Source organism: Euprymna scolopes, chromosome 2 (assembly GCF_053919585.1).
Source record: "Euprymna scolopes isolate OS-2025 chromosome 2, ASM5391958v1, whole genome shotgun sequence".
NCBI lineage: Eukaryota > Metazoa > Mollusca > Cephalopoda > Sepiida > Sepiolidae > Euprymna > Euprymna scolopes.
Window position 1 is genome coordinate 143,108,017 of NC_136483.1, and position 17,600 is coordinate 143,125,616.

The 17,600-nt window shown below is 34.3% G+C and overlaps 1 protein-coding gene across 1 annotated transcript in view; it reads left to right on the forward strand.

Moving 5' to 3' along the window:
* LOC145296929 (uncharacterized) overlaps positions 1–17,020 on the forward strand; it is a 48,862-nt gene extending 31,842 nt beyond the window's left edge. Inside the window, exons 2-4 of the mRNA XM_080143135.1 lie at positions 2,703–2,771; positions 7,740–7,838; positions 16,575–17,020. Coding sequence (XP_079999261.1) covers positions 2,703–2,771; positions 7,740–7,838; positions 16,575–16,694 — 288 coding nt within the window. The 3' untranslated portion in view covers positions 16,695–17,020. The remainder of the gene's footprint in view (positions 1–2,702; positions 2,772–7,739; positions 7,839–16,574) is intronic.
* The last annotated feature ends 580 nt before the right edge of the window (positions 17,021–17,600 follow it).

The following is a 17,600-nucleotide window of genomic DNA, read 5'->3' on the forward strand; positions in this document are numbered from 1 at the left end:
GGGCAACGCCGGGTACCCCTCGCTAGTTTATTATATTTTGGGGTTCGTTTTGTTTATGAAATTGTTAGGTGGAAGTACAGTGGTCTCATAAAATTAAATTTATCGTTATTTTATGTTTTAAATGTAATTCCCACCCCCACCACCAAAAAAAAAAAAAAATGTATTTGTCATGTTTTTTAAAAACAATAAAAGCCACACATTTTTCTATCTACTCGGAATTATTTTTTCAAGCTAGAAATTTATTGAGATTACCAAATTATTTTATTTGGTAATAGTTATTTTTGTTTGTTCCGAAGGGGCAAATAACTCTAAAACAAAGATTTAAAAAAAAAAAAAATAGATGTTGGAATAATTCCAAATAAATTTAATTAAATATATTATCAATATAATTGTTTAAAATTTATTAAATAACGATTTTAAATAGAATAACAATTCTCTCACTAGAAACATTAACTAAGATACCGCTATTTAATAAAATTGATTTTTCTTAATGTAATATGCAAATGAGATAATCTCTTTATTGTATCTAGTTTGCAAGAATCATAATATATATATATATATATATATATATATATATATATATATATATATATATAAAAAAGAGTAAAGTAAGGAACCTTTTGTGTATATTAATCAAATTGTGAACAAACAATCTCTTTCAATAAATAAAAATATTCATTGAAATTAAATTTGATATTTTGATTCATAACAGAATCATCGCCATAGAACATTTAAAAAAAAAACAAAAAAAAACCCTAAATTTTCCTGATTAAGATTCCGTTATGAATTGAAATATCGAATTTAACTTCAATGAGTAAATGCATGTATGTATGTGTGTGTGTGTATGTATGTATACACTGTGTGTCAAATTATTATTAACGAGATAGCATTTTTTTTTACCAGTTTTAGAAACTTGCTGGCAGTTTTGTATCAAAAGCTTCGGAAATGTTGGCAATGCTGAGCTGCGTGTACTGTGAAATTTTCGTACTGCTCTGCGCAATGTAAACAACTTGCCATCGTAATTGCTGAATCCACGATATTTGAGGTGTGTCAAATTATTAACAAGGCAGTTTTTGTCAATAAAATGGGTTGTAAAGGTGGTTTGATTAGTTCTGAAAAGAGTACTATTACAGAACAGCTAGCAAAAGGTAAAACTACCATCGAAATATCAAATGATACGAAGGTACCATCAAACCGTGAAGAACTTTGTCAAGGACCCTACAAAAGTACGTAAGAGCTGATAAAGGTAAATCTGGAGTTGTTTCACACCGTTCTCTACTCCAAATTAAACGTGAAGTTAAGAATCCTGTCCAGACAAGTCGAGAAGTCTTTGACCAAGCCGGATTGAAGAAAGTCTCAAAAAGTACTGGATGTCGCTTTCTGAAAGAAGTGGCACAGTCTGTTAAGCCTGTGACAAAGCCTCCATTAAAGCGACATCATATACAAAACCGATTGAAATGGGCAGAGGACAACATGAAAACAGATTTTTCCAAAGTTTTGTTCACGGATGTAATGCGTGTCACTCTTGATGGCCCAGATGGCTGGCGCAAGGGATGGGGTCCTAGATGGACGACATCATTATCAGCATTTAAGGCGCCAACAAGGTGGTGGTGGGATAATGATTTGGAATGAGCTTATCGGAGGTACTTTAGTTGGCATATGGAGAGTCCTAGAAGGCATAAAAATGACATCAAATGCTTACATAGCTTTTCTGAAGGAGCACTTTGGACCATGACTGAAGAAGCAAAAGTTGACATTTAGAAGAACCATTATTTTTATGCAGGATAATGATCCTTCGCATGCAGCAAACAAAAGCAACCAGTGTTTGCCATAACTGGGGTTCTCTGGGCTACGGAAAATGGAGTGGCCTGCGAATTCACCAGATGTGAACCCAATTGAGAACCTTTGGAGTATCATGAAGCAACGTCTCTATGCAAGTGGACGCTAATTTAAGAGCAAAGATAAGTTGTGGGATGCTCTCCAAAAGGTATCGCGAGGAATAACTTGACAAAAACACAAATTTGACTAATTCTGTGGACCAGCCTCTTTTACAAGTCCTTCATAAAAAAGGATCGCATATCTTCTACTAATTATGCCAACGTAGAAATTGCTATGTAGTTCTAAGCATTTTTGCTAGTTCATTTAATGTTTGAAAATTATTTCAATAAACAAGTTATGAGTATATCATGTTTTTTTTTTCTCGACCTCGTTAATAACTTGACGCACTGAAATCAAGATATTCCGGTCTTCTGCCATAGTTTCGCTAATACTGCTTTAAATACTTTTATTTTCTGACTGGAGTAGCTGAATAGTATTGTAAGCACTTTCTCAATATTTAATGGATTTTTATTCACACGTTTCTTAAATATTTTTTTTTTAAAAATGTAAACTCGTTAATTTGATACGCAGTGTATATACACACACACACATACATACATACATACACTTTTAAATTGTGTATGCCCCCCCCACACACACACTTTTTATAATGGTAGTAAACAAATTTTTCTAGACTTCTCAGGCAGTAGATTTGCTTTGGTTCTAATTGTTCAACCTTGTAAAAAGAAAATTAGAAAATAAAAATTGTTATCAGAATGCATGTGAAGAGTTCAATTGAAGTTGATTGAATTGTACTTTTTCCTTAAAACCTCCACAATTTCATATTTTCTCTTTTTTACTAAGTGTTTTTGTTTTTTTTGCAGGCCAGCGCTATGTTAATCTTTGAAGACGATTGCCGGCAAGGTCCTGTTAATATCATAGAAAAACTCTCAGTAAGTAATATTTCTGTTAAACGCTGTTTTCTTGTCTTTATCGTTTAAGCCATTCAAGACATGTCATGGTTAGTAATTTTTTTAATGCAGTACCAGAACAATCTACCAAATTACGATAGAAACCGTCTATATGAGGGGCATTCCAAAATTAATGGCTCCTATTTTATTCTGCCTGAATGGATCAGAAGGGGATTGGAAATTAAATTATGATGACCTGAAAGTTTCATCTCTCTCTTGCAGATATTGACAGTGTGACACTCTAAATCAACCTTTGTCATAGACACGCATGATTTGAATTCCTAGCAAAAGCACATTGAGAATCGCATTGACTATGTATTAAAATAATTCTAGAACACAAAAGGTCGGACTTAAGAAAAAAAAAAAAAAATAGGCTTTACTTTTGGAACAACTCTTTTATGTAATTAGCGGTGTTCACTTAATGTTGCTGGCTGGAAGGTTCATTGACAAAAATAATTTGAAAATGTTTACAATTTTTGCTTTATTTCCCCTAGGTCAAGTAATAATAAAAAACTCGGTGCTATGATGTTCTTTTAAAAGTAACTTTTTAGATCTAAAAAAAAATGTACTTTTTATATCTAATTTGTCTTAATTTTTTATCTTTCTTTTTTCTTTCTTTTTTTTTCTTCTCTTCCTCTTGTTTTATTTTGCCTAATTCCCTTTGTCTGTCCGTTTGTCTCTGAAAATGTTAATTTTGGCAAACTTCAAACAATTCACAATTGCAAGAAAAGGTAGACTTTGATTCATTCAAAAATTACTTTGTCTCCACTTTTTTTTTTTTTTTTTTTTTAATATTCATCTTCTAAAATGAAGTTAAAACACTTTCAGTATGAAATAAAAAAATAAAAAAAACAGTAAAATAAAAAAATTGTAAGGATTCTACTTTTATGGGATTGTGGGAAATCCTGAAAAACTTGACAGGAAGTAGAAAGGCAGTTATTTTAGAATTTAGTGAGGGATCAATAGTCTCTGGACTATTCTTTTTTTTAGGGATCTTTCTAGTCTGACTTAGTCGTGAGGTATATATATATATATATCTATATAATACTAAAACTCTATGGATCTTGTATGTTTGCAATCAGATTTCCGGTTTTCAACATCCGGTTGCGCATGCGTAAATAGCAACGTCTTCAATCCGTTATTCCAATTCCGGAATTTTTATATCGCTTTTAATACAAACAATTTCATTTAATTTGATCAAATAGTTTTTTGTTTTTTTTTAACGGCTAAAAACATTCAACTTCGTAAAGTCTGTCGCAGTTTCAAAAAACTTCTCCCTTTTAAAAAACAAAAGTAAACAAACAAGAAAAACAACACTCATTATTAATAGAAGCAGCGGCGGTGAAAGAAAACACCTCTCACTTTCCCTCTAATAGATTTCAACACTCCTACTCCCTCTGTTTTCGTTACGTACGCGAGAAATCTTTAATTCATGTCATTATAAATAAATAATTTTATAAAATCAACCGTAGTTTTTTTTTTTTTTTTTAACGGCTAAAAACATTCAACTTCGTAAAGTCTGTCGCAGTTTCAAAAAAACTTCTCCCTTTTAAAAAACAAAAGTAAACAAACAAGAAAAACAACACTCATTATTAATAGAAGCAGCGGCGGTGAAAGAAAACACCTCTCACTTTCACTCTCATAGATTTCAACACTCCTACTCCCTCTGTTTTCGTTACGTACGCGAGAAATAGTTACGTGTATGTGTGAGAGAGAGAAAAAGGGAGCGATGTAAAACTGGATAGAGTTATCCCCCTTAACTAATGCAGACCTTTTTACTAGAGGGCGTTATTACAAAAAAATTTCTTTTTCTTCTTCCCATGTTTTTTAAAACGAGAATGCCAAGAGCGATAAGGGATCTGTTCATTGTGATACTTTTAAACACAGAATGTTCAAATCCTCTTGAGTTGTGGGAAAGATTTTCCAACTCCATGGCAATGGATTACTACAATGCAATGCAAATCCAAGTCAACAATCAGAACATGGTCAATAAAAATGCCATCAACAACACGTTGAGGTACATAAATGATAAACTTTGTTCTGCTGACAAATCACTGCAAGATTTTGGATTGCCTTTGCCTCAGAATTTACCTAATGTGATTCACATAAATAGAGCCATAATGGATGAGCAAAGTTACAATATAGCAGAGCAAATGACATATGTAAAGACACATCAACATTTATTAAATGACGAACAATCGATCATCTACAACTTTATATGCAGTTGCTTAAACACAGACTCTTCTTCATTGATTTTCATCGATGCTCCAGGAGGCACAGGAAAGACCTTCTTAATAAAACTTCTTCTTTCAAAAGTAAGGAGCTTAGGACAAATTGCACTGGCTGTAGCATCATCAGGTATTGCTGCAACATTGATGCCTGGTGGTCGCACTGCTCATTCCAGATTCAAGCTTCCTCTCAATGTAAGAGAAAATGATGTTTGTAATTTTGATAAACAATCAGAAACAGCCAACTTGATAAGGGCAGCAAAACTTATTATTTGGGACGAATGTCCAATGATAAGAAGGGAGAGTTTAGAGACCTTATTATTAACATACAAATTAAATATTTTACACAATGGGTACTGAATGTTTGCTTAAATTAAATGAAAAAAGTTACATTTTATTTTCATTTTCTATTTAAAAAGCCATTATTAACATGTGGAGAGTGTTTTTTTTTATTATTCTGTACTTTCAACTAACAATTTCATTTAAAAGATGATATATCAAAATTTGAATTTAACTATAATAAGGATTATGATACCTGTTCAGTGCATATTTACCTATAAGTATGACCAACCACTTATAATTCAGTAACTGTAATTTAAAAAAAAATAACAATTATAATAAACAGAACGACTCATAGAAATCTATCTATATTCTTTTTTCATTTTAATATACTTTCATAGAAATGCTTCTGTTATGTAAAAAAAAACTATTTTCTTTATGCCACAAGTGTCACGCTCATACATGAATTCCATAGCTAATATAACGTACTGACCCAACGGGTCACGGGTGGTCTAGTATATATATATAAATTTTAAAATCTGACATCTACCCTCCAAAAAAGAAGTGTATAAAATTTATCTCCCATTAAAAAAACTGCCCTAAAAGGCTAGAATTGTCTGGAAATCAGTTTACATGCACAGTAGAGGCAATTTGAGAAATTTATCTTCATTTTTAAATTTTTTTTTTTCATTAGCTACGAACATTCTTATGACATAATGTCCACATAAGCTTCTTTGGTATTGTATTATTGTAGGAAATACAAAAAAATAACTTGATTACAGGTAACTATAACCCAACATTTTGTTTATATCATCCATGTATTTTGAAATATTTTATAACGTATATCGATGAATGTTTCTATTGAAATGAATTGTAAGAAATTAAGTGTAAGCACATAACCTTCCTTCCAAAATAATAAAAATATCAAAAAATAAAGATCTTATGAGGGAAAATAAAAAAAATTGTACACCAACACTCATGTAAATTGTTAAAGTAGCTTTAGAAAAAAATAAAATAAATTTTATGGCTAACCGACAATTGTCAATCTCGGTGTCATTTTTTGTGAGACAAGGGAGGTAATTCAAGATAATTTATTTTTTAATGAGGTTTTAGAAAATCGTTTTGGGAAAGCAGGCATTGAAAAAAGTCAAATACACTTAATGATTTTTTTTTTTTTTTTTTTTTTTTCATAAAAATAAAACTAGATTAATCTACATGATTTTTGGTGTACAATATTTTTTTGTCATAGATACATACATCAGATTTTTATTGTTTCCAAATGACAAAAACAAATTGATTACAGATAACTTTTTGTTTTTGTTGAAGATATGTGGACTTGCATGATGTAGTCATCACTTAAAATACACTCAAAGACCATCACAGTTTGACATGTAAAAGCCAATAATCAACCAGCAACTTGTTAATTTCTGATTTTATTCAATAAACATTTTGACTGATGTCAATGTTGTAGCTGTTATCTTTTTTCAATGTACTTATGGTTTTGTTCTAGCTGGCAGATGTGGCATCCTACTGGATGCTAAACATTCACCAGCTATCATATATATTTCAACCAAGAGATCTATTTTAATTATCTCTTTAAGTGTAATTTTTTGTATCTCTATTGCACTTTGTTCGCCAGGTATATTTGTCAAGTAGTTTTTTAAATTCTTTTTTATTAAGTCCACTTGCTCCTATACTACTAGAATGATGATTTATCTAAGATTCCAGTGTGTATATGCGTGTGGAAGCAGCTCAATTTAAGGAGGGAAGAAACGCTTGTGTGCTCATCTTTATATTGGGTGAGAAAAGGAGTTTTTGGCAAATCCTCTGTTTACTTTACCTACTCTTTGCATCTGCATTGGTGAGATAATTCAGTCTGGCGGTATTCTTCAGTGTATATCTTGACATGAGTGTTTACTTACCTAATTTTTGTATGCATTTCTCAAATTGTCACCTGGCTGTCTGAAGATATTGTTTTCCTGACCCAAAATGCATCAATATTTTTTTTTTTTTTCCTTTCGCTTTCAAAACTCCATATTCTGCAAAGTCAAAAGTCAAAATAACTTTCCTCTACAAAACAACCAAACCAAATACCGTGAATAAATATTTGAAGATATAAAGAACTCAAAGCATAAAAATTTTTCTAAAATCATTGGATTCGGCATTAAATAACCCGAAAAAGGGTTGATGTGTCGTAAATTAAAACAACCGAATCCACTATTTCCTTTCTCCTACAACTTGAGTTTTTTCCCACTATCTAAAACATTCAATCTGCAAGTAAGCAAGAGGTTAGTTTTTTTGTTTATATACACACACAAGACAAGGGTTGATATACCATAAAACAAAACAACCTGAAATTGCTGGGATGGATGCATGGAAATCCTGTGTTATGTTTTTCCAATCCTTTAAAACTTTGCTTATTTCTTTTATTTTTTTTCCGTAGACTTTACCATTTCAAGCCATTCAACATATCGTAACAAAGTTGGATTCCATGCCGACAGCCAATGGTGGCGTGTTGATCATGGTCAGTGGCCAATTGAAAGTAAGTATCTTCTTCCATAAAAACTTTATCCCTTTCAGGCATTATATTACTTTCAGAAAACAAGAATTGGGTAACAGAATTAGTAAACCAGGACAAAACTCAAACAAAACCAAATTGCCTCCTCCCTTGAGGCTTGATTTACGAACATCCGTGGGCTTAGAACTAATTTAGATGATGTTGAAGCATTTCTCCTAACAAACACTCCGGATATCTTAGCACTAAGTGAGACTAACCTACACTCTTCCATCCCCTCTAACTACTTTAACATGCCCGGATATCCCACTCTGTCATAAGGACTCTGACAGACATATGCACGGGCTTGGAGTCTATATTTGAAACACCCTCCCCTTGACTAGAGAAACAAAACTAGAATGTTAAATACAGAAGTAATCAAACATCTCAACAAAATAACCTTCTTAGTGACACTCAATATGGTTTCCGTTCTGCTAGATCTACAGCAGATGTCCTTACAGTTATATCGCATAGGATTAGCAAATCTCTCGACGGTGGCAATCTTTCTAGGGCAATTGCTCTTGACATATCTAAAGCCTTTGATAGGGTATGGCATAAAGGTTTACTTCATAAGATCGCTAGCTATGGTATAGCTGGAAAAGTCTTCTCAATTATTAAATCATTTCTTTCTGATAGGTTCATAAGAGTAGTAGTTGAGGGGCAAAAATCAGAAGCTCACAGTATTAATGCCGGTGTCCCTCAGGGATCCATCCTGGGCCCAACTCTTTTCCTGATCTACATTAATGATCTTCCAAATCATATCCTTACATCATTTGTAGACATTTATGCTGACGACACTACCATTTATGGTACCACATCTAAGACAGTAAACGACCAAGTTCTCTCCAATTCTCTCTCCTCTGATCTTGAGCACGTAGTACAATGGGGAAAGGAGTGGCTGGTTACTTTTAATGCATCTAAAACCAAGCTTCTCTCTTTACATCATCAACATTCTAATTCACATTTGTCATCAATTGAAATGAATGGCTCTCGTCTTCAGGAGGCCTCAAGTTTTGACAAGCTTCTGGGCTTGACCATTACTCCTGATCTTAAATGGAACACGTATATCAAATCTGTTGCCAAGGCCGCTGGAAAAATGGTGGGATCTTTCTATCGATCCAGTAGATATCTCACTGCTGATGCTATTCTCTACCTATATAAGAGCCAGGTACGTCCAAGGATGGAATACTGTTGCCACATCTGGGCAGGAGCTGCTAGAAAGGACTTGTCCTGCCTTGATAGAGTTCAAAATAGACTTCGTAGCCTCGTAGGAGATGTCCTTTTCTCCTCCTTGCAACCTCTATCTCACAGAAGAGATGTTGCGAGTTTGTCTCTGATGTATCGTTATTTTCATGGAAAGTGTTCAACTGAGCTTGGTCCCCCCTCGCCAAACTTTCACAAGAAACACTCGTCTAGCTGTAAACACTATCAATAATTTCCCCCACTCTTTATCTGTGCCTAAACCTAAACATAGATTCCATGAACAAAGCTTCTTTCTTAGAACTGCTCGCCTGTGGAATTGTCTTCCGTTTTCCTGCTTTCCGGCTGACTACAATATTGTTGTGTTCAAGTCTAAAGTAAATAAGTTCTTGATGAGCCGTTCCATATAAGTTATTAAATTTACCAAATTTTCATTACTAATGATTACTATATTGACCAATTTCTACTGTACACTCTTTAACCCTTATCCTTGAGTGGCCTCTGGGCCTTGATAATGTGTTGATGCCTTTGTAAAAAAAAAAAAAAAAAAAAAAAAAATCGGACAGTCAAGCCTTTATGTGCTTTGGACTTAACATGCAACATAACATTAATTACTTTTATTTTCTCTACCGCTCTCCCTCGACTCAGGACTGTACCCTAATAAACAAAGTCTCTGACAGCATAGATACAGCACTTTCCCTCGACACTAGCGCACAAGTGTATATATTTGGTGACTTCAATTTCCACCACAACTGGCTTGGATTTCTACTTACAGACGCAGCTGGTAGCACAACAAATAGCTTCTCTATATTTCATTCCTTATCACAGATGGTTACGTTTCCAACCCGTTTCCCTGACCAGCAAGAACTTTTAGATCTGTTTCTGACCACAGTTCCCAATGATTGTGTTACAAATGCCCACAGCCCACTTGGGAATGCTGATCATGTAGTGATAATAGTTGAAATCGCCCTAAACTCTAGAGCCAAAACGGAAGAGCCATTGCTCAAAACAACTAGATATTATAAAAAGGCTGACTGGGAAGCCATCAGGGATCTCATCAGAGAAGCCCCATGGCGAAATCTTTTCACTTCCTGCTGAACAGTGTGCAAATGAGACCACTGAATGGTTCAAAACAGCAATCGAAGCGCATGTTCCCATGCGGAAATTCTATAGCAAGTACATAGAAGCCAGAAATAATTAAGAAATAGCGACAGCTAAGACAGAATTTACTGAAACCACTAAAAAATGCATCGAAGCACAGAAATTAGGAACCCGTGACTTCTGGAAAATCTACAACAGTGTAGTAAATAATGAGCACTCAACAATTCCCCCCACTATCCAACAATCATTAGGTTGTTTACTCAGCAACCGAGAAGGCTAACATACTTGTCAGTCAGTTTGCCTCCAACTCCACACTGGACCCTGCTAACCACCCCTTCCCTGACTTTCCTTTGCGGACAGACGCCACACTAGCCAATCTGAAAATCACCCCTTCTGAGGTGCATGCTATCATAAAAAATCTAGACACTTCAAAAGCATGTGGACCTGATCTCATCCCGGCTGTGCAAACTTTACAACAAATGCCTTAATGAATCTTTCTTTCTTGCCTGCTGGAAAACTGCTTCTGTGGTACCAGTTTTCAAGAATTCTGGCAAAAGAACTGATCCAGTAAATTACCGCCCCATTAGCCTCCTCCCACTTTTTGCCAAAATATTTAAGCTCATAATTAACCAACCTCTAGTCCATCACCTTACAGATGCTAAGCTTCTGACTGACCAACAATATGGATTTAGGCAAGCCCGTTCCACAGCAGATATCCTAACTGTAATCTCTGAGCATATATACCATTCACTTGACAAAGCAGGGGAGGGTAGAGCAGTAGCTCTAGATATATCTAATGCTTTTGACAGGGTATGGCATGAAGGTCTTTTCAGGAAAATCAGATCATACGGTATCACTGGAAGAATACTTAACATAATTAAATCCTTCTTAGATAAGAGAAAAATCCAGGTTGTCCTCGATGGTCGTACATCTAAACCATATGATATAAATGCAGGAGTGCCTCAGGGGTCTATCCTTGGACCTCTCTGTGAGATGGGTATATATGCTGATGACACCACACTCTATAACAGGCACCACAAAAAACAAATGAACACATATCTAAAGAAATGGCAGAAACACTAGAGGACGACCTGTAGTGGAATGGGGACATAAATGGATGGTCACATTCAATGCTGCCAAGACTAAACTTGTTTCCTTCAATAACTACAAGAACCCTTCTCTACCACCAATAGCAATGCCCAAAGACTCTTTATCTGAAAGTACATCTTTTAATCTCCTAGGAAACATGAGTTGGAAAATTTACATTAAGAGCAATGCCAGATAGGTTCTCTTTACCATGCTAGAAAGCTGCTAACGTTCGAAAGTATCCTGTACCTCTATAAGGCCACCATTCGCCCATGTATGGAGTATTGTTGTCATATTTGGGCTGATAGTAGCCCCCTACATCAAAGTGGCTTGTTTGGGGTGAAAATGTAATGAAAAAAAAACATGTATTCTAATGAGTCTTAGATGATCCAGTGTTCTAAATAAATTAACAGCACTCCTTTTCAATGATGCTGTAATTTGCAATATCTCTAACTTCATTGTGTTATTAATATGAAATGCCATAAATGTAGTACATGTACACAGCCTGCCTTCCTCAAAATAAACTCCCGCATTCTTCAAACAACTTATGCCATCCAAGATTGTCTGATTTGCATACGAATGGCTAGAATTTGCATTAGTTTGCGTGACCATGGATAAAATCAACTTTGTGTGTGTGTCCCCCCCCCAACAACTGAACCTTATAACTTGCATATACATGTACATTTTTTGAGGAAGTAATTTTCGCTCTCACAATCTTCTCTATAGATCCAAAAATTAACCTAAAAATAAAACCATTCCTTTTTTAGTAAATTTAAGCAAATATTTTATTTACTTTTATTTTTGTGTAAGAATTACAAAATTCACTTAAATAGCAGTTCTGCCAAGGATTCTGTTTCTTCTTGGCACAAAAATCAACAGTTTATACTATTCTGGTAATGACATTTTCATTATTGATTGGTGCATGAAGCTGGTCTTGCACAGTTCTAGTGGGGCCACCTCTGTAGGCTTTAGATTCTCTTTGAGAAGGATTCAGTTTATTGTTAATCACCTGAGGCGCCTCTACCAGAAAATGCTGACGGGATTGCTCAGACATTTTGCAGGGTCAGTGCTCCTCCTCGGGAATGCTTACTTTTCAATCCCACTTTTCCGATCCTTGTCACATTTCTCGCTATCGGATAGAAATAAATAAATTCTCTTATAAAGCATTTTTATTTGCTTCAAAGCAGATTTGATGAAAGATATCAGATTTTTAAAGGATTTAATTGCACTGGTGACAAATTATCTGAAAATCACTTACTGTGTTTCTTTTTGTTGCCCCCCCCCCATCCTAAAGTGTTTTCCATCCAAATTTGTTTGATTGTATCAATTGTGATTAATGAGTTGTGCCTTCTTTAGCTAGAAATTTTTCTTGCAATGCCTGATCAATTCTTGTATTTTTTTATATCAGGGGAATTCTGGAAAAGAACCAACTTATCTTCCAAAATAATCACTCATTTAGTATTTATTGACCAGGCTTAACTTTGCAGGACTTGACGATTGTATGGGAATCTGTGTTAATGTGATTATAGCCATATAAATCTATTAATATCTTTTTGAAGCAGCTAAATCCAGGATAACAAAGAATAAAAAAACAGTTAAAGAGGAAATATTAAAAAGAAATGTACCAATGTTTGCTCAACTGGGTGTACAGATTTATTGGCATCATATGGACTCAGTTTTAATTTAAACATTTTTGTGTGCTTTGGACGTTTGTTTTTACAGATTAATTTCATTTTTTCTTTAAATACAATCAAAAATTGTCCTACATTATTGAGCAAGGTCCAATCCTTACTGTAATTTTGGCATCCCTGTACCTCTCTTACAAGTAAATGGAATGTGCTTTGATGAACTTGTAACACTTCTTTCTCAGGAGTACTCCACTTATCCTTGATCCTAATTTTATAATATTAAATGTTCAAACAAGGGGGCATCAAGTACTATTTCTGTTATTGTCCAGAATTTCTTTTATATTAAAAAATAAAGAAAAATCTGTATTATGTATGTACCCATGACAAAACGAAAATATCATATTCCAAAAATCAAAAATTCATCAAGTACTTTTATTTTTGTAAAGAAAATCATTTTTAAACAATTGATGGAAGTCTTGCAAGTTTGAATTATTGAGTTATCCACCCCCTTTTTTTTTTTTTTTGATTACTGAAAAAAATTTATTTTCTTATTTAAAAATAAAACTACTAATTTTTGGAATATATTTTCGTTCAGTCACAGCTACATCCTTTGTATAGATTTTTCCTTATGCTTTCTATTTTTTTTTAAGTTTGAACAAGACCCACTTTTTTCTTTTTTTCCTCTTAGTCATTGGTATGACTCAAGCCAGAATTTAACTTGAGCCTGCTGTTTGCGTGATAATGAACCTAAAGTTTTGCCCTGTCAGTGGAACTGTAGAATATGCTGACTGTACCCCTGCAGAAAGTAAAAGTCTCTTAATAGAGCCACCTGTTGGCTGTGGGTAGCGATCTGTGATGTCTTCGGACGGAATCCTGGTGGTTGAAAGACTTGGAGGTCAGGTTTAAGCACCTCAACTTCCCTAACACACCACTTTGGCCCTTAATTTGGTTAAATGCGAGAGGTCCGATCTGATCAATCGGCTGGTCATGTCAAACCCCATTATAATCCACCCCAGACTTAAAATACTTATCCCCCACCCACTTAACACTATCCCCAAATATATAATGGCAAGCGATGGCTAAGAGTCAATCAATTGGTAAGACTAAAACTCTTCACATCTGCTTTCGGTTAAACAAATTAATTTTAAATAATTTAGTCAACAGAAAGTGTTTAAGATTTTACTGACTAAACGAGTGTCTTTCATGTAACCCCAGCACGAGCTAGGCGAATGGATTTCCCCTTTGTCATATCCCAATTATGGACTCCGGGGTGGGTAGGGAGCGTGATAGATGAAAATGAAATGGAAAACCAAAATTAAAACTACTGCCTTTTAGGTGCTAAATACTGGAAAAGAAACCATTTAGAGGTCTCTGATCTCTCCAGCTCAGAGGATGAGAAAATAAATGATGGAAAAGCCTTACCACCCACAATAGAAATTTTCCAAGTCCCTGATTATTGAATTACTAGGATAGAAAAAAAATTGGTGAGTTATCACCATTCCTAATAAAAATACTAAATAACAGAAGCACACCTAAAACAATAAAAAAAAAGAAAAAAAAAAAAGTAAACGATGGAAACATCTTAAGTCACCAACCAGAAAGATGCCCAAAACTTGCTTAAAATGGATAAATTTCATGACTACAAATGCAGTCTTTCCACATGAAAGACTGAATATATCTAAAGGTGTGATCTGAAGCTACGAGTTATCTCTAGCAACAGAGGAAGAAACAAAAAAGGAACTGAAAAAACAAGAAGTGATCAAGCACATATAGTAGAACCCTGAGATAGTTTTTTTTTCAGGTTACAATGTGGAATACAATGTTTTTCTGGCTCGTGGTTACAGTATTTACCCCACCTTACAGTGTTATTTATAATATTTGATTATATACATGTGTATTATATACTGTATATACTTATATGTATTTTGTTACTAATTTTTAATATGTACTATATAAAGTTTTTCTTAGGCCCTGCCATACGGCGATTTCACCTTATGATCCAAATCCAGAACGGATCAATGCCATATCCCAGGGTTCTACACTGTGTGTATAAATATAAAAAGGTACATTAAGCTGATTGCCTGTATGACCATATGTTCTCTGTATATCTCACCAAATGGAGACCTGGATAAAAATTAATGGAAAAAACTGTTTGACGAATTACCTAAACTTTTTACCTTATTAGGAGACGTCAATAGTCATAACATTTTGTGGGAATGTAAAGACTAATGAAAAGGGCAAAATGTTGGCAGAGCTTATGAATGAAAATGTTTCTTTAATGATGGTGCACCTACACACTTCAACCCAAAATATCGGAAATCACTCAGCCATTGTCCTAAGCTTATGTGACCAATCAATACATATGGACTTTAACTGGAAAGCATATGACAACAATTGTGGCAGCGATCATTTTCCAATACTGATAAAGTCCAAAATCCAATCCGTGAAAAACCTCCCCGATGGAAACTAAATTAGGCAAATTGGCAAATATTCAAAGAAAAATGTTGTAATAGGTTGAATCACTATGAGACAAATGACGACTTAGAATATTTCACAGAAACACTAATCAAAATAGCAAACAAATGCATCTCTAAAACCTCAGCACCTAACAGGCTCAGCATACCCTGGTTTGAACATGTGGTGCAATTGAGAAAGAGATGGCTGGTTAATTTAATGCATCTAAAACCAAGCTATCTTTATATCGGCGCTCTGATCCCTGTCTGGCATCAATTGAAATGAATGGTTCTCGTCTTGCGGAGGCTCCATGTTTTGACAAGGTTCTGGGTCTGATTTTTATTCCTGATCTGATATGGAACACGGACATTAAATCCGTTGTTAAGGCTGCTGGAAAAATGGTGGGATCGTTTTACTGCTCGAGTAGATATCTCACTACTGATGCAATTCTCTACCTGTATTAGAGCCAAGTATGTCCTAGGTACTGTTGCCACATTTGGGCAGGAGCTGCTAAAAGCAACTTATCCTTCCTTGACAGAGTTCAAAATAGACTTCATAGCCTAGTGGGGGGGTGCTCTTTTCTCTTCCCTGCGACCCCTTTCCTAAGGAAGAGATGTTACAAGCCTGTCTTTACTTTATTGTTATTTTCATGGCTCCTCTATTTTCAAGTGCTTGTCTGAGCTCCAATGTATGCCCCACCCTTGCCTGACATTGATGAGAAACACTCATCTGACTGAAACAACTATCAATAATTTCCCCCAGTCTTTATCTGTATGTGGACCTAAATGTAGATTCCATGAACAAAGCTTCTTTTTCGGAACTGCACACCCGTTTTCCTGCTTTCCAACTGATTACAATATGGTCGTCTTCAAGTCCAATGTGAACAAGTTCTTGATGAACCGTCCCCTTAAGTAATCCAATTTACCAAATTTCATTACTAACGATTACTACAATATTATTACAATTATTACAATATTTTCTCATTGACTTCTGTACCCTCATTAACCCTTACCTTCGAGTGGCCTCTGGGCCTTGATAAGTGGTGACTCCTTTGTTTTAAAAAAAAAAAAAAAATCTAGAACATAATTTTTTTTTTTTCTTTTTTTCAAAATCACTGGATTCGGCATTAAATAACTCAAATGGTTGATATGCCGTAAAACCAACCAACATAAAAAAGTTGCCATTACAGTATAAATATGTGCATATCTTGTCGTTCAACACTGACATTTATTTATGGTTTCTTTTTGTTTTTCAGGCGGACGAAGACAAACCACTCTCATACAGCCATGTATTTAACTTGCATCGAGAAGCAGAAAGCTATACTATTATAAATGAAATATTTAGGCTTTCGTTGCACAACATCCCAGTCTCGTGAATTTTTTTATTGTGTTTGTGCCTGCCCTTCTCCCATATGGAGGAGCATGATAAGCTCTGGCATCCCCACTCCCCAGCTTCAGTACCCAAGAAAAATAAGCGAAACTGCCTGAGTGAACAAAAATAAAAAATTTAAAAAATAAATAAAATTGATGCTAAAGTTTTTCACAGGGGAAGAAAATAAAAACAATAAACCTGGCTTTATCTCTAACTTGCGTCTCAGACTCCAGCACTGCTTCTTCTGATAATTTACAGTTTATTTGCTGTCTTTCTTTTTGACCCCTCTCCCATATTTACTTGAAGTATAAAATGTGTTTTTACATCATATGTACATATTTTGATATTTTTTTTTCTCTATTGTTTGCTATAACTTTGGATTCTTTTATACAACAGAGGCGAGGGGGAAAATTTGTTTTCTTTTGATTTTAGGGGACAGTTGAACCTTTTACTGCACCTTTTTAAATTTTAATTCAAACAACAAATTGACTTCCTCTTCGACATACAAAAATTACGAATTTTTAAAGATATATGGTAATATATATATATATATATATATATATATATAGACATAAAACCGGCCATTTGAATTTATTATTAGAGAATGTATGTTCAATATCTGTGGCTCTTTTTTCGAAGGTAGTTTGGAAGTCTTTAAACTAGCAAATAGAAAATAATTTTGTGTTTGAATTAGTTTCAAAGAAAGTTTAGTAATATGGTTCAGTTGTGCCAAGGAAAGCATAAATTTTTCAATCATCCCTCTGTGGAAAAAAAAAAATCTAACGTTTTATTATTCAACTCAGTTATTACATCTCTTTAACAAAAAAAAAATATTTTATCCTTTTTTTCTATCAATTCACTTTTAGTCATATTCATCATTTCTTTCACTCTACCCCCTTTTTTTTTTTTT